The sequence below is a fragment of the Scardinius erythrophthalmus genome, assembly GCF_964197995.2.
Source record: "Scardinius erythrophthalmus genome assembly, chromosome: 9".
NCBI classification, from domain to species: Eukaryota; Metazoa; Chordata; class Actinopteri; order Cypriniformes; family Leuciscidae; genus Scardinius; species Scardinius erythrophthalmus.
Genome location: NC_138229.1, coordinates 8,572,268 through 8,591,117, shown reverse-complemented (window position 1 = coordinate 8,591,117; position 18,850 = coordinate 8,572,268). Strand labels below are relative to the sequence as shown.

Sequence of the window (18,850 nt, the reverse complement as noted above, 5' to 3'; positions counted from 1 at the left end):
TATATATATATATATATATATATATATATATACACACACAGCGGGGGAAATAAGTATTGAACACGTCATCATTTTTCTCAGTAAATATATTTGCTATTGACATGAAATTTTCACCAGATGTTGGTAACAACCCAAGTAAGCCATACATACAAAGAAACAAACAAAAATAAGTTCAGAAATTAAGTTATGTGTAATAATGTGAAATGACACAGGGAAAAAGTATTGAACACGAAGAAAGGGAGGCGCAAAAAGGCATGGAAAGCCAAGACAACTGCTGAAAACTTACAGTAATTAAAAAGCAATCCAGCCCCCTGTCAGTGGAAATTAATAACAGCTGGTTCAGTCCCAAATGATGGCCTACAAAAAGGTCTCATTGCCAAGGTGTCACACAAGACATCTCATGATGGGTAAAAGCAAAGAGCTGTCTCAAGACCTTCGCAACCTAATTGTTGCAAATCATGATGGCATTGGTTATAGGCGCCATTCTAAGCTTCTGAATGGTCCAGTGAGCACTTTTGGGGCCATAATACGGAAGTGGAAAGACAATAATTTCACCATAAATTTGCCTCGACCAGTGCTCCTCGCAAGATTTCTGATAGAGGAGTGAAAAGAATAATCAGAAGAGTTGTCTCGTCTTTAAATTCTTTCTCTCCCCTCTTCCAGTGTTTTTTTTTTTTCCTCATTCGGAGGGTTTTCATAGTGATTGTTGTATATTTCAACAGGTTTAAGGTCCATTAAGAATTCTACTGCTGAACGGAACGTCAGGATTTACACCGCAATGTTATTCCCCAACTGGAGATGGAAAGGAATTGTAGCCATGAGGTCAGAGTTCAGCTGAGGTGTTGTGATGTCTCAATCTTGCTAGTTTGGAAGCAGACAGTCTTTCCGTGACCCGTAAGTGCTGTGTCTAAAAGAAGCTGCTGACAACTATGAGCGCATATCAGACAAAAACGAGAAAAATGTAATAATTCATTATCCACCGTTCCAAGCAGTTAATGTGCTGCTCTACCTTATTTCCTCCAAGGTTTAACTGAGGGCTCTAATTACAGTCTTACACAGGAATTTTAATAGTAGCTCGTGCTTTTTAGATAATGGAAACAAGGCCCCTGGGATTAGAAAAGATTTCCAAAGCCCAGAACACAGACAGCGATGAGAGAGGGGTCAGTAAAAGAGTCTCTCTCTCTCTCTCTCTCTCTCTCTCTCTCTCTCTCTCTCTCTCTCTCTCTCTCTCTCTCTCTCTCTCTCTCTCTCTCTCTCTCTCTCTCTCTCTCTCTCTCTCTCTCTCTCTCTCTCTCTCTCTCTCTCTCTCTCTCTCTCTCTCTCTCTCTCTCTCTCTCTCTAAATGTCATTAACCTAATTGCTTTATATTTCTCTTTACTTTTTTCCATTGTGGTATGAACAGCAGAAAATGATTATTTTATTTTATTTTATTATTGAGCAGTTTTAAGCTTAAATTGTATAACATAATAGTTATAATATTTATTTTCACCCCTTTAAGTGCTATATACTACTATATATAAGGCCTGAAATATAGTGTATAATATTTCTCTATTTTGTACCCTATTCATGCCTTATCACACTATCCCTTAACTAATTCATCTTTCTGATGAGTGAAAAGTGAGGAATCAATTACCTCACCAAGTTTGTAACCCTCAGTAGAGCAATTTATTTTCCGTTCTGACGCAGAGAATGACTTTAGTGAAAGAGAAAGCCCCCCACATATTTTTTTTTCTCTTTTTCTTGTTTCTTTTTGGTCATTCCCCTTTGCTGAGTGTGCAGAATTTGTCTCTTGGTACCATATAATCATTCCTGTGAACACAAATTTATGGATACAGGAAATTATTATGTGCATTGATGCACTAGGACTTTATGGACTTAGGGTCCATTTGATATGAATAATTGAATGAGAATCTGTGTAGAAATGTTTGGATTATAAATATGGGAGGGGATATTTTAGGAATATTTGAATTTAAACAGTCAGTTGTGTTTGAGTTTGGGCCAGAAGAGTTTAATATTGGAATAGCAAAAGGGGTCTGGAAAGGTTGTGGTTTTGGGAATCGGAAGGAAAGAGGAATCCGATCAGCTCTGATCATGATTTATGCAGCTCGTCGCTGATAACTATGAGTCACATGAAATTTTATATAAATGCACTCTTTGTTAATATGCGGCATTAGACCAGTGCTGTGAAGTTCAACAGCCAGGAGTGAAAGTGATCCATATTTGAAAGAAACATATTTGTGTATATGCATTTTATTTTATTGATCAGGCATGTAATAGAAATTTATATCAGTAATCACTATGTGTCATTTATTTTACACAGAGGAAATTTATCTGGCTCAAAAACAGTGAGGATCTCAATTTTATTTTATTTTAAATTTTCATTTAATTTTGCCTGGACTTGACTTGACTTGACTTCAAGAAAATTATAACTCTATTTTAAAAGCTCCTGAGTCTGGTAAATGTAAGTAGGTTTGTTAACGCCCACCAAAAGTGGACTGATTCAAACTTAACCAGTACTGTATCATAACACTATCCGTCAGATTATTATTTTTTATTATTATACAGAATTCAAGAACAAACAATTATGGCATAATTCAACAATCATACATATGTTTTCATGTTGATACAGCACTTAGAAAAAAGAACAAAAGAGGAACAAAGTAAAAGAAAAGAAAAGAAAAAAAAGTAGGAGGGGATGAGGGTCTTAGTCTAATAACATAAGATTGTAACATAACTGGATGAAGATGTTATGACAGAAGCATGACCTTTAGAAGAATTTCCTTTTTTGCTTTTTTTGCTTTTTTCTGATTTGGTTTTCCAGTACATTGTCTTTCAAAATGTTGTTTACATTGATGTTTTGGAGAGGCAGTAACATTAGAGGCCGTCGACATCCGTTTGCTGGGAAACCAGACTGCAAATCATGTGTGAGTGATTATGAAGGACTGCAGAGAAACTCAAATATGCTCGTAAACAGAATATTTACAGTTTAGGGAGATCTGAGAGGAGAGGAGAGTAGAGGAGAGGGACGAGACGAGACGGGGAAAGTGAGCGGAACAGTCGCTGAGTCAGCCAGTCTGGGGTCAGATCCTCAGTGCCCTTGTGTTAGTAAAGAGAATATTTTTAGGAGAAGTGATTTAAATCTGGGAAGCTCTATGAAGTGGAGCGTATGTGTCCAGAGCACAAACTTGGCTGAGACAGAGTGAAGAGAGAGATCAAAAACGTATTGGAAACGAATACAGCCATGCATAGCTTTGAAACGTTCATTGTGACAGACAATGTGTTTGTTGTTTGTTCATTTGGTGGTTGTATGGAAACGAATACAGCCATGCATAGCTTTGAAACGTTCATTGTGACAGACAATGTGTTTGTTGTTTGTTCATTTGGTGGTTGTAAATTCCACTTACAGCTTCCAATTAGAACTTCCAGCAAAACATAAAATGTTGGATGTGCCACAATTTGAGCTTCGCTGCTGATTTCGGTTTCTCCCTCTTTTCCTGAGGGTGTTGTGGGTTAGTATTTAATGATCTGGGTTGGTAACTGAAATTATTGTGAAATAAAATCCAGATGATGCATGAAAAAAAAAAATACTGTAGAAAGTATTAATTGGACAAGATTTCACCTCAGCCTATGAAGTTATAGTTGTTATAGTTGTTTTCGCTCATTACATTTTTGAAAAGTGAAGGTATAAGTCTTTCATGCCTGTAAATATGGGTTTTATCATTGCAGATTCTCCACTGATGTACAGCACATGTGATCAAGTCAGTTGTTCCATGGGTCTGAAACTGTGACAAGGGTAGAATGCTTGCGGAGATGCAGAGTTCACAAACAGATCACACACACACACACACACACACACACACGGATCATTAATCAGCTGATTGTGTATGTGTGAGTAACAGCGTGGCAACAATGAAGCCAAACAAAGCAGTTAGAGAATCACAGTTCAAACACACACTCAAAGCCAGACCAACATGAAAAACAACCCGCTAACCAAACAGTGGAACTGGCTTCCCCTCCCATGCTGGCACAGCCACGGGCCTCATTCAGAACACTGTTTAATTCAACACCACTGAGACGTACTGTGATGTTATTCAAACAGCGCTGCCATTTCTGCATTTCCTCTTTTAAGATGTGAAGAGAGCATTAGATGTGCTTTTAAAATGTAAATATAGTTGGAATGTATCAGAGGCGTTCTAATGGCCTATTATAGACCTTATGTAGCCCCGCCCCTTTTCAGCGCTACACTCAATGTGTATTCTGTCTTCTGGTTTGTATTTCCACAGCATGAAGGTAAGATTTTTTAAGGATTTGTGAATGAACTGCTCGTTTTAAATTCTTTCCGGTCTACTGACATTTGTTATGACATCCGCTTCAAACATTACAATGCTCATGATAACTTTTTTTAACTCTACAATCAGTAAATCCACTTCACCAGCAAATTACTCTTCGACAGCGATGCCATAGATACAGTATATAAAGAGCTACCACAAAAACGGAAGATCAAAGACAAAATTCTAAAGATGGCTGTGCCATCCATCCATCCATCCATCCATCCATCCATCCATCCATCCATCCATCCATCCATCCATCCATCCATCCATCCATCCATCCATCCATCCATCCATCCATCCATCCATCCATCCATCCATCCATCCATCCATCCATCCATCCATCCATCCATCCATCCATCCATCCATCCATCCATCCATCCATCCATCCATCCATCCATCCATCCATCCATCCATCCGATTTAGACTAGATTTTATCTATTTAGACAGAAATTGAGAACTTAGGCTCAGAATTAGTTTGTAAAACTGTAATGTTTGAGCCTATTACCCAGAACTGAATTTGGGAAAAAGAGCACTGAGAAAGTAACGCTGCCTCTGGAACGGATTCTTAAATGAACAAACTTCATTACACACCAACACCACACCATGTAACTCAATACTCCCCCAGAGAGAGACTTACACAAACATGACGATTGAAGGAAAGGTCTGTCTTAAAAACAGACAGTGCTCTGAAAGAGATATTAGTTTTTTTAGAGCGGTGGGCACATATAAAGATCACATGCCTTAAATTGGCCTTCCTCATTGCACACTGTAGTAAAACTGCAGCCAAACGTTCAGCACACATTCAGCCTGTAACTCAAGGCCAGGCGCTCACAGCTCCCGCATGTGTCTTCCTCTGAGACTCATGGGATAAAGCACTGTTCAGACCCCATCTAATCACACCCAGAATGTTTCACACACTGGCATTTCACAGATATTACAAGGATGGACAGGTGCACACACACTCGCCAGACAAGAGCAAACCTCTGCTTTCAACAGTAGGTAATTGAGTAACAGTTGACCAGTGGAATGGTCCATTGTACTTTACGTCACAGATTATTGTGTCGCTGAGGTCAGTACTGCCTTTCTCTACATACAAGTGTGTCATGCCTATTTTCACATGCTTTTAAATCTTATCACAAGTCTGGTTTTTGTTTAAGACTCTAGCTTTCACTGTAATGTGGTGTAATAGGAAGTGAAGGACCATTATGTTAGACGAGGACTTGTTTAAAGATTGTCTCTCCCAAGGAGCAGAACAAATAATTCTGCAAATGACTCCATTATTAATGTATCATAATATTGATACTAAGGAAAACGTTTTTAAATAATTGCAACGTAAATAATAGCCATACCATAGGCCCTGTTTATGAATTTTCTTCAATCAGTTCTGGTTGGACTTGTCGAGGTGAGGATCTCTCTCCTACTTTTTTTAATAAAAACAAGTATTCCTAGTATGGAATGAAAAAAGTAATCAAACAATTAAAGTTGCACATAACTGGTAAAGTTTAAAACCTTTCTTTGGAAGATTGACAGGTTAACAGTATTCACCTGTCAATCATCCAACAAAAACAAGGGTTTCCAAAAAAATACAGTTAAAATTACAGTTAGACTAAAATGGATTTTTGATCACCTCTGAATGTTGATAAAATGAACTAATCTCAAAATATTTTGGATCCCGTTTCAAATGAATCACTGACACAGATGTTACAGGTTCATGGGTAAATGTAGAGATTCCAAGGAGTGGGAGATCAGGAGAGTGACGTTGGGTTCATTCTGGGCCAAAGACATTTTGATTTTACCAATAGAAAGTCTGTCATGATTTGAAGAGAATATTTTGGGGGGGTTATTGATTTTTATTTTTATTATTAACATCAAATTAGCCAAGATTCTCAGGGAAAAATTCCCAGACTATCTGGACGTAAAGTAATTTGATACATGATGAAACTTCATCCGGATAAAGAGAAATTCCATCCATGCATAAAGAAACTCCATTGTTGTAAGTTTATTTACTCACTCTATTTAAAAAAAGTATACAGTGCATGCTTTATCAGAACTGCATCTGATTTCTAATCTGAATTAAATATAACTGTGACTAGGATGCAGAAATAATGCAACTTGATAAAATGCATGATGGCTCAAGGATAACCGTTGTATATTTGAGATCTCGGCCCGAAATCCACCGCTGGGTTTATTTACGGGGAAACGATGGTTCCCATGCTGTTCGTCAAAAAGGAGGAGGGAAAATATTTACAATGGAGGGTAAATCAATAAACTACACAGAATACAACAAAATCAAAACACAAATATTTTCCCAGCACTCCCACATTTTTGGCTGATACCCATAATGCCTCATTCCCTTCAGGCTCAAATGCTTCTAAAAGTAAAAGGAAAACATTGGTTCGGTTTATTATTATTCATTAAAGCTGATATTTAACACAAGTCAGAGTTTAATAATGTTTGCTCAAGGTCTTAAGTATGTTAAATGTACTGATATCAGATATCTTAAATATACTGTAGTTTTATAAATATTTTAAATGTTCTTTTCCGTTACCTTGGTATGGTGTCCAAAAAGACATCGGATTCTTATATATTCTTATTGAGCACATGTGGTTTTTTTAGAGTGGTGCATTTGTGAATTTTGCTATAACAATAATATATATTACTAACTTGCAGTGAACTGATTGATTTAAAGACACTTAGAATGTAATTTTTCAGTTTTCAGTCATTAGAAAGAAGCTAAACAATAACGTTTTTTGGTAGTCTGATTTCTGATTTCTTTCAAATAAGGTGTTTCTTTAAAAAAGAAAAGTTTGTTTCCTTAAAGTAACTTCTTTTTTTTTTTCAGTGTATCTTGTTATTCATTCATGTTGCAAAGCGAGTGACAGAGCGAAGACTTGTCTTTTTCCTGTCCTCCAACCTCCCAGTGCAATGACAAATGATTCAGGAGATAAAGATTTATTAATGGCAAATAAAATTGTCATTATTAAAAGTGACTGATAGGAGAGGGCAGAAACTGAGGGTAATCATTTAGATTGCTGTAGTCGGGTCTTTGACTAATGGACTGGTGACGTCTGCCGGAGCTTTTAGTGGGATGAAACGCCATTGATTAAATTTGTGTGTAAGAACGAGCAAGAGACAGAGGTGAAGGTGTAGATATAAAAGCAAATGCAGATTGAGATACTGTGTTGCAGCTATAGTCTCTAATGAGATGAACCGCTTTACACACACACACACACACACACACGTTTTTTCATCATGGTGGGGACTTTCCATTGACTTTTATTGTTATTATACCGAGCTAATTATATTTTCTGTCCCCTAACCCTACATACAACCCTCTCAGAATCCTTTCTGCATTTTTAGATTTTCATTAAGATGTTATTTATTTTGTTTATTAAGCTGTTTTCCTCTTGGAGACTGTTGGCTGCTTCCCACCATGTAACTGATTTCAGGTTTTACTGAGCTTATGAGGATATTTGATCCCCATAATAGACAAAACCAGAGCCAGACACACACACTGTGTCTCTGTCTTTCTGTCTGATTCATTCATTCATGGCTTTAATGTGATCTGTTACCGTCTGCTTTTCCATTAGAGTTTAATTTATCACAAAGACAAACACACACTTACATCATCTGTTCTGTCTTCCCGAAGGAACAGAACATCACCACTCTCTTATATCTGTTCCTCTATCTGTCTCTCTGTTTTTTAGGTGGATAAAGTATGTGGTCACTCTTCAAACGCGTCTTCAAGCACAGTAGGGACGTTTCCTCAGACTTCAGTCACACCTCCACCTGCCAACATCTCACAGGACGTTCCAGGAGCCGATACGATCGGGATGTTGGCGCACCTTCACAGGTTAGGCTGGATCCCTATAGTTTTATAATTTACTAAGACTTGTGTGGTAAAAAAATGTGTTTGAAAGATGCCCTTTTAACACTTTTTTTGTATTGGACATAGAAAGAAGTTATGACGTTTGAATAAAAATAAGCCTTGATTGATTATCTGTTTAATTAAATTTAATCGGACCAATTTCAATTATAAAAGCACATGTTGATCAATATGGCTATGACCACCAATACATTGTGCATCCGTATTTTAAACTGATTTGTTAGGCCCATGATTTCTTTCTGTGTTAAATAAGAAGCATGTCATATAGTGTGTGTAAATATGTATGTATAGCCACCAGCTTTGGTCAAACAGACACATTCAGCCAGTGTCTCTAATGACCCTGATTTAAAAATATGCTACTGGACATTTATCTAAGTGTCTTCAGACCCAGATCTTCAAGGCCCACACATTACAGATGCCCATCACTAAGTGGTAGGCTGGCAAGGACAGTGCTGTAACGGGCACTGAGACTGTTGCCAGCAGGAACACAGAGAGATAAATGGATTAGAGTTTTTTTTTCTGGAGTGCAGGAGTCGGTGGAGGAGAGGACAGCAAACACTCATCACCGTACAAATGACATCATCTCTGCACCCAGAGTCATGGAAATGTTTTGACCAGCAAGCCAGGAGATTTATCATTTAAAAATGTAAAATTATTTGCAATGGGTAGCTAGAGTGCTCCATCATTAAGACAGGTCAGAGGTCAAAACCAAATGTTATAATTAGTAAAAAATATGTTAAGTCCATGTTGAACCTCAAATGATATGCATAATGGAACTCAACAGCAGGGTTCTGGAAGTAAAAATGCCATTCAAAATCTTCATAGTGAAACGGACTTAATTAATAATGTGTAAAATGTTCATGCTCTGAGGTTATTAAATGCTTTTTTCACTCAAAAAAGAAAAAAAAAATCTTAATTTTTGTACCCTTAGTTTGTTCCCACTCTTAAGTCGTATGATTTGTCTAAAGCCATAAGATACTTTGTGTGAGGAACAGACCAAACTTGAAACTTATTTAAAGTACTTAACCATTTTCAGTCCACCAATCAGATAAGTCATAGATACCAGCATCGCAGCAGTCACCAGACACTTTTTCCAAGCTATTAGAGGCTAGCTGGGTAACATTAAGAAGCTAATATGGTTCCGTTAATACAGTATTATGGATGGATTTATAAAGACATTAGTAATGTTTTCTGAAGAATTAAAGTGCCCCTATAGTGCTATTTTAAGGGTTCCTAATTTTGTTTTGAAAGTCTCCTACAATAGTTTATATTCATCCAAGGTCAAAAAACACTTTAATTTTCTCATAATAGATAGCACTTCACATTTCTCAAAGAGTCTGAAAACGGTTTGTTTGAAGATTCAGTCTCTTTAAGCCCCTCCTTTCCGAGAGCCTACTCTAACTCTGACTGGTCTAAACGTCTATAACCATATCTGAATTTAAGCTCAGCACTTAATACACAATGATGCGAACAGTAAAGATGGCGTTAGATTTTCCATATCAATTCCAGTGCGAGTCATCTTCCTTTTGAAGTGCATGCAAAGTGCTTTCACATCGCAGTATCTTCTTGACATGTCAACAACATGGGCTGAACTCTTCCAGGCCTCAGCTACAACTATAGTGTTGAGGGTGGGTCAGAGTAATAGACGCTGTTCGCAGGCAGCCAATGAAGACCATAGGCTGGTTTTATGAAATGTTGGTGAAAATTTGGTGAAAAAGTTGACATATTATTCCCCTTTTCACAAGATGTATTATAAATCTATGGTGTCCCCAGAATGTGTCTGTGAAATTTCAGTTCAAAATCGCTCCGTTTTTGTGTGTGTGTGTGTCCCTTTAAATGCAAATGAGCTGCTGCTCCACGCCTCCGTTCAGAAGAGAGCCTCCTTTACACGAGCTTCGGATACTCCAGCAATAACAAACGTGAATTTCAGTCAAATCTCAGAAATAACTCGTAGCGGAGTGCAGCCTTACAGAGAGAGTGTACATTTTAGACTGCAACTGGACGTTTCTGAATCACGGTTAGTGGATACATGGATGTAGTTGTTAGTTGGAGTTACATTGATTGATCTCATCGACTTGCATCACTGACTGTCATGTTTAACTTTTACACAAGTTGACAGTTCCCTGAGGTCTTTATAAGACAGCTGTAACATTTTTTGGTCAAATCGCTACAAGCTATGCTTGTCTGTGCAGCCAATGACAGAACAGTTTGCATGCTTTACACAAACTTTTGCTATTGCGTTTGAACTGGTTACACTGTTGTCGCTTGCGAACGTCCAGATTAAGGGGCGGTAATATTATAATAATATCCCCTTCCTACGTCAGAAGGGGAGCGAAATCAGATCGGCTTAATTTTTGACATGTTTGCAGAGAAAGGCTTACCAAAACAAAGTTACTGGGTTGTCACTTTCCACGTTTTCAGGGTTGTAGATTCACAGGGGACCCAATTATAGCACTTAAAAACGGAAAAAGTCAGATTTTCATAAAATGTCCCCTTTAAATTGTTACATAGGTATGTAACAGGACATAATACTAATTGCTGATGACTTGTATCAGTTCAGAATTTATTCTTTCTAATAAGAGACTTGTATAGACTTAATAACCTAATTTGTCGTGGACTTTGATCTTTAAAACTTTGCAGACCTTTTACATTTACATAACTATTACACACTGCAAGTTAATATTCAAAATATTAAGGACACTTTAAAGCAACTGATTTGATTTCATAATTTGCAGTGCATGCATTTAATTCCCTCAAATTGTTAAATGCACCTTTTTTAATTTTCTAATAATTTTTTTTTTTAATCTCAGAGCTTGGTTTTAATCCTTGATAGTTTTCTGAAATGTCTATTGAGAAACTGAGTGGGTAAAAAGTACTTTCAGAATCTAAGTTGGTGGTCGCTGTTGAGTTTTATTGCTGGTGTGTTGTAACCCATCTTCCAGGTTCTGGTTTGCATGTGCATGAGTGGTTTTAATTTTCTCCATGGTCATGATTTTCTCTCCCTCTCTCACCATCATCCCCTCCCCCTGTTTTGTTGCCCTTTGGTTTCTTCCATCTCTCTGTCCTCCCCTCCAAACTGCTTGCCTCGTCCTCCTCTGGACTGTTCCATTATCTTGTACTGGGGGTTTGACCGTTCTCAGTTCACTCCCTCTGAAAACCTCCAAGAGCGATAGAGCTAGAACTCTGAAAAAGGTTGCACGGTAAGCATGAATGCATTTACTAAAAATTGCATTTATCTTTCTTTAAAATGTGTCTCTGCGTGTGTGCCTACTTTGGGTAATATAGGTTATTTTTACTACATCTTACTACCTTACCAGTTAGGGTGTTTTCACACTAATACTTTTAGTGCTGATCGAGTCCCTTTGTCATTAGAGTTTGGTTTGTTTGTTTGTTGTGAAACCTGAATGGTTGGGCCCAAGTCTGCTCAAAAAAGTGCTTCTGGACTGCAGTTCATGTGGACTCCAGTATAATTCACATTTGTTACGAATACAGTCTGGCCTAATTTTTGCATGTGAACCACTAATCTTACCATAATTTGTTGTTCGTTATTGACTCTGGATGACAGAAACGTTTTAAAAATTTTGGGTTATGGGAGTGGGATGGAATTGAACTTGGGTTCAGATCAAGCAAACAAATCAAAGTGTGAAAACAACCTTTGTAATTGCAAAATCAGGATGCCTGATTGGTTCCTTACTAAGCATGTGACCTGTAACTACCCACCTCCATGCTCCTAAAGTCTATTTTATTTTACTTTTCATAGACTTAAAGGGTTAGTTCACCCAAATTTTTTAAATCTGTCATTAATTACTCACCCTCATGTCGTTCCAAACCCATAAGGCTTTCGTTCATCTTCGAAACACAAATGAAGATCTTTTTGATGAAATCTGAGAACTTTTCTGTCCCTCCACTGACAGCTACGCAACTACCACTTTGACGTTTCAAAAAGTTAATGAGATCGTAAAAAGAATCCATATGAATTGAGCGGTTTAGTAAAAAATTTCTGAAGACACTCGATCGCTTTATATGATGAACAGATTTAGGCTAATTTAGGCTTTTATTCACATATAGACGTTGATCAGTGAACATAAACAGAAGCTCAACCGAACCTGCTTGACACGCGAGAATAAACCTCTTGCGGAACACAAGAATGAACCTCATTGGTTCTCGCATGTCAAGCGAGCATGATTGAGCTTTCATTTACCACAACTGATGTGTGAGTTGATGAATGATATGTGATATGTGAATAAAAGCCTAAATTTAATGTTCATCATATAAAGCAATCATGTCTCTTCAGAAACTTTTTGAGTAAACTGCTCAATTTATTTGGATTAGTTTTATGACCTCTTTATGAACTTTTTGCATAGCTGTCAATGGGACAGAAAGCTCTTCATTTGTGTTCACAAGATGAATGAAAGTCTTAAGGGTTTGGAACGACATGAAGGTAATTAATGACAGAATTTTCATTTTTGGGTGAACTATCCCTTTAAATAATATCATATAATTAAATACTTCAAAAAAGGTTCCTAAAGCTGTTTTTAGCAATAAAATTAATCTTTCTCTGAGTTTTGTCTTTCAAAACTTTTAAAAACCTTTTTTTTCATAATGTTATTTATGGCTTGTGATCTATATGTGTTGTTTATTTGTTGATTTGTGTTATAGGGAGTTTACGGCCTACATCTCCCGTTATAAGTCCTTCTTCGCCATACTTCCAGAGATGTTGTGCGAAGCAGAAATGGGCGTCGATGAGCTCACGTGTTGGAGTGGAGACGACGTGGTCAAAAGGTGAGACATTCAGAGTGTACAAACAAATTACTTTGCACTGGAAACTTGGCACTTCGAGTCTGGTTTTACTTTTCCAATTCCAAATGGAGTAGACAATCTACCTTTTTATGTAACTGACTTTAAAGAAATTAGGACTAGTCTTGAAGGAAAAAATTAGATGACTAACTTTTAAGACTAGTCTAAGCAGTTTATGTAACCAGCCACAGACTAGGCTGGTTTAAGTGGGGGTTTTTTTCAGCAGGGTAAACTCAGTGTTTTGCCGGGTCCCATCTGGCTCGGGTCTGGTATGTGCATGTGAGTTCTCAAGAAAAAAGAAACACATCATTGCAAATAATCACTCAGGAAAGTACAGATGGAAAAGCCAAACACACCCACAGAGCTCCTCCATTAACAAGAAATTACCTTTGGGTCGCACTGACTGACGCCTAATAGATTTATAACAAATCTGTTGCCCCTCAGAGAGAAGTGTTTACTTTGAGAAAGTATGTCTGGCTCCAATTTCATGCCTCAAAAGATAACTCACCTTAACGACCAATGACAAACGACTTAACTGATGTAAGGCAGCATAGAGGATTGCTGTTGCATTAACAGCCAGGAGATGTCGAAGATGCCAGATTTTGATTTCTTTCTTTTTTTCCCTTTCCTTCCCGCTCTCTCTCTCTCACCAAATTCTTTGTCTCCAAGTGGTTTGACTCAGAGGCTGTTTTGTGGTGTTTGTGGCCCAAAGAAAGTCTCTTTCTCTTTCAGGTCACGTGGCAAACGACGATCTGTGTTTCATTTCCCTGTTGGCTTCACTTCTTAAGGACCATCAGCAGAACATGCAATTATGACAATATTCTCTCTCTCTCTCTCCCTCACTCCAACTCGTTCCGTCCCCTCATACCAAAATGTGGTTGTCCCTCCTCCCATCAGTCTCTATAGTAACCAACCAAATCCTAGCCATCAACAATGCAGTGAGAGAGAGAGAAAAATAGAAAGATGGATAGAAATAATCTATATATGGCTCTCCTCCACATCAATGTCCTTATTAAAAGTACTGGCGTGGTACCATAGTGTTCGATGGTAATACTATGTTACTTTGATGTACAGTAGACTATGGTATTGAATTATCTGTGTACTCTGGTATTTACATAAAGTCTTTCAGCATTATATACATACGTAAGTTATAATAATATAAATATAACTTTTGACAATGTTATCTGAACAGAAAAGTTATTTCTAAAGAGGAGGAAAATTGTACATTTTAGTGTAAAATTACAAACAAATTTTTTTTTTTTTTTGGAAAATCTTGCAACTAGTGAATCATTCCCATAAGACCGGGAACGTGTATTAAAGCAAACAGGGTCGATTTAGATTTCATGTTGACTTGAAGCAGCATGTAAGGATTTCAATCTCCAGTAAAAACACACTCTCTACTGCAGTCCAAAAAAAAAGAGTTGTCTTTTCTTCATCCCTGTTTCTGTCTCTTTCTCCCCCCCCCCCCCCCTCACAATTAATCAGTCTTTGAAATTTGGCTTAACAATTTATTTCCAAAAAAACAGTCTCTCTGTCAGCGAGATGCAGAACAGAAACAATCCCCAAAAATTTGTAGCATTTTTTAACTATTTGGAATGAATATTTGCATGTGAATGTTTAGACTTGTTTAGACCAGTTAGAATAAAAGTACTTTACAGTGGTTTTAGCTGTATTTTTCAGCAGATTGCTTAATGAATCATCCAGGGTCTTTATCTTTGACTCCATTGGATACTCTTTCACATTTGGGTTGGTGTTACTCCAAGCTCTCTGCTGTCTCCAAGAGTCTCACTTTGTATCCTTTTAAAAATTCATCAGTTTTTCACCACAGCTCTTGCTTAGTTGGATGGTGTGGTGTAATGGCTAAGCATCTGGGCTGGGAACCAAAAGGCTGTCGGTTCAAATCACCTAAGGGACAATTCATAAACCATCACCGTGGTGCACTTTAGCATATTTCGTTGAAGTGAATCTGTTCCAGAGTAATTTGGATAAAAACTATGTTACAGGACTGTTACTTAACGGTTTCTACGCACCAGAACTTTCCTCTCCACTGTGGACTCCACATTGATTGATAATCGCCCACTGGTCCCAGAACCCAAGTCCAAACTGCATAACCTCCTGAAGTACAGGATTTGAAATCTTCCATCTTTGTACATGAGTGCTGGGTTCTGGACACAATTGTCAAAGGTCAACTATAATGCTGAGTACTTAAAAATATCCATCCATCCATTAGTACAATAAGTACTAGTACCATTGCTTTTTGCGGTTATGGCTGAATAATTAGAATAAAAAGAACAGAGATGTGATTAATCACTTAAAAGTCTTGAAAGTGGACAATTAAAGGGATAGTTCACACAAAAATGAAAGTTCTGTCATCATCTATTCACACTCATGTCTTTCCAAACCGGTATGACTTTATGTGAAACAAAAAAAACTTTTTTTTTTTTTTTTTTTTCAAAAGTCAAAGGTGTCTTTTTTCTTGTTGGACATGGGTTTGGAACAACATCAGAGTAAGTAAATGATGACAAAATGTTAATTTTAAGTAAACCATCCTTTTATGTTTTATTCACATTGACAGCGATTTCATCACTGTAGATCTCTAAAGTAAGTCTCTGTACTTTTTTGTTTTGTAAAATGTAAAAAGAGGTGAACTCCATGGTCTGCACTCCCAATTGTAGTCACTGCATCATTGGTCAGTTGTATGAAAAAAATCAGGACAAATTAGTCACTAAAAGTCACTCATATTGTTTAAAATAACCAAAACTCCTCGAAACAAATCGCTGTCAGTGTGGAACAGTGCTAGCCAGAGAGAGACAAGACAAGACTCAAAGACCAGAGTGATTCCTGGCGTTGCAATACAGTGACAACCTCTGAAGGTGAGGTGTGGATTGGGTCGTCCTGCAGAAGAATGCAGGAAGGTCTCTCAAGGGCCGCTGTGCTGAATCTGGGTCCCCCGCGGCCTGGAGCCGGAACAAAGGGCCTCCTGTGAGCTCTGTGTGGGAAACAGTGGAGGAGAGAATCCCAACGCCCAGCCTGGGAATGTGCCCTCTAAATACATGGAGCAAAACCCATACAGAGAGAATAAATATTGCACACACACACGGATGTTAGACTGTCTTTTTCTTTGTAATGGTGTCACATCTCTTCATCAGTCAAATCTATGTACGTGAAGGTTCATGCTCATGCACAGATCACTTCAAAGCATGTCAGAGGGGATGGTGATTTGATTTCTCATTTGTTTTCAACTCTTTCATGCTAGGCTTCTGGAAAGACTCAGCAGTCGATATCAGGCACGAAACGGCGACAAAGCGATTGTGTGTTTGCGTGTACGTGAGTGTCTGTCCTTGCGTGTCCATTCTCTGCTCATGGTTCTGCAGGATTTGGGGATGTTTGGTCAGAGATTCTGAATGCCACAGATTTTTATGCCCTCACAACAAACCAGTTGTTTACCATTCACACATCTGGAAGCTATTCAGTCACCGTGATCTGCTCGCTTTTTCTCTCTCTCTGCTTCCTTCTTTCCTCTTACTGACTATCTCAGTTCCATGTTCTGTCTCTTCCTCTGTGTGTGGCCTTCTTCCACAGATCACACACCAGAGACACATTTAAAGTCGTCTTCGGTGAAGACTGCCGATGTGTTGATAATTCGGATTTTGTGTGTCTGTGGGTTGTAAGAGATTCTGGAAATGGGGATGCTCAATATAACAGCTTTAGAATGAAAGTTTTAGAATAAAATAAATATTTTATATGATTTATTTAGAGTATATTATTATTATTTTAAACTTACTCAACCTTGCTAGCAGGAACTTTTTTCTATTCTGTGTTTGTTGAAAAAAAAAATCTAAAGAAAAAAAATCCAATTGCCTTTTGGATAGAAAATATGTATTTATTTATTTATCAATCATAACAAACAACATATGATGCTGAGTTTCCATTGTTTTCACATATTTTTCTTTATTTTGTTTCTTTTTTATGTATTTTTATTTATTTATTGCAAAATAGTACAAATACTTGAAAACTGCATGCTGTTTTAAATTTGCTCATATTAATATCAGTATGTAACTTTCAAGAATTATATTCTTAAATTGCAGTTTTTGAGCATTGAGTATTTGTAAATTGAGTATTTTGGGTTCAGGGTTGTAATTATGATTAGCTTTATTTAAAAACAATAGAAGTCTTTGGTATGTCTTCACTTGGATAGCTAGTTGAATATGTGTGTGAGTGTGAGATAAGTGGTCATATTGAACAATATAAGTCAAGCCAGCTCAGTGCACACTGGGAAAGAAGACACCCGACCCATTCCCATGACCCACGTTCAGACTGTGGACCAGAACACACAAGCACAAGCACGTTTTGAGTAGTTAATTGTCTTCGGTCACTACAGTCACATTGATAAATAGAAAGAAAGAGGATGAAACCTTGCATTTCATCACATGTTTGGACTGTTATAGAGGCAGGGTGTAAAATTAGCTTTAATTGGTTGTTTTCTTAGTTGATTAGCCCTGACGAGCATGTTTGTAGTTCCCTATTGGTGCTTGGTGCTTTTTTCCGGCCTTTATAATTGCTTTGTTCTAATTAACAACACTGTTCACATGTCTTTGTTATGCTCTGCGTTCTGGAACCCGTGAGACTTGCACGTTGTGGAACGTGCTTCTGGCGAAAGGACAAAAACAATCCTCCCCTTATATAAGACCCTGAATTTAATTATCTGAATCAATCCGGGGAGGGACACAGACGATTCTATTCCACATTTCATTCCAGAGACGCATGGCTGAATCAGATCCGATAACATCACCTCAGGGCCCTTCGGATGCGATCCACACATGCTGTTGAAAATCAGAAGTTCGTACAAGAGATGGGCGAGACATTACAGGCTCATCAGTGCCAGGGCTGTAGTGTAGATGCCGAGTTCATTTAGGAGTTAGCCTGCTTGGGTTTTTGACCTCATAGAGAGAGAGAGAGAGAGAGAGAGAGAGAGAGAGAGAGAGAGAGAGAGAGGAAAACAAGTGGAAAGTCTGTTTAATATAATGTGGCAAGACGGAAGAATTTTAAAAATGTTATCGTTTTTCATTTGCCCAGACCAGAAACAATTCCCCCCGCTGGATATTAGCCACATGTTGTTATCATTTTAGCAACTATTGGATGAATGTTGTGTTTTTATCTGAATGTATTTATGAGGTAAATTCTCTTAGTCCTGTCCTCCTTAGACCACCATGATTTCCCCTCCTTTTCAGGCTGGTTTATGTAGATACTGGTTGCCGTACAAAGCAAAGCAGTACATTCCGAAATATTTCGGTATCACTTTACAATAAACTTCAGTGTTAACATGAATTCATTCATCTTAATTCCTTCATACAATACATTTTTAACAGGTCAAATATTAAATGAATTCAATTCAGCTAAAAAAATGTTTTATATAAAATGTAAACCCTTAAAGAAAAAACACATGAACTTCACATGTGCAAAAACTCATGTGGTCACATGTGACCACATGCACGTGTGATTTTGCACATGTGAAATTCATGTGTTTTTTCTGTAAGGGAAGTGTCACACGATTATTTTATTTGGTGCTCAAAAACAATTCTTCTTATCGATGTTTGATTGATTCTTTATAAAAATGTATACAGTCAAACCAAACATTCTGACACCAGATATAATTTCTGATATATATTTTTTTTACTAGTGGGTGCAGGACACCATACCTGTAGTTCATTTATGTAAGTGAGGATAGCAAAATAAAGTAAACTGTGACATATTATAGCCAAAAATTCTTCATACAGTGGACTAGCCGTAAAATGTATACCAATTTGAGACCAAAAATTATTCAGACACTTTGACC

At 37.5% G+C, this 18,850-nt stretch overlaps 1 protein-coding gene across 4 annotated transcripts in view; it reads left to right on the top strand.

Annotated features, from left to right (window-relative positions):
• Positions 1-18,850, top strand: part of gpc5c (glypican 5c) — a 121,758-nt gene that overhangs the window by 35,182 nt on the left and 67,726 nt on the right. For 2 of the 4 annotated variants that reach the window (XM_081374592.1, XM_081374591.1), the window contains exons 4-6: positions 8,039-8,184; positions 11,358-11,417; positions 12,877-12,999. In XM_081374592.1, coding sequence (XP_081230718.1) covers positions 8,039-8,184; positions 11,358-11,417; positions 12,877-12,999 — 329 coding nt within the window. Of the gene's footprint in view, positions 1-8,038; positions 8,185-11,357; positions 11,418-12,876; positions 13,000-13,746; positions 14,675-18,850 lie in introns of those variants that run through there. The other 2 variants (XM_081374594.1, XM_081374593.1) reach the window with 2 other exon arrangements.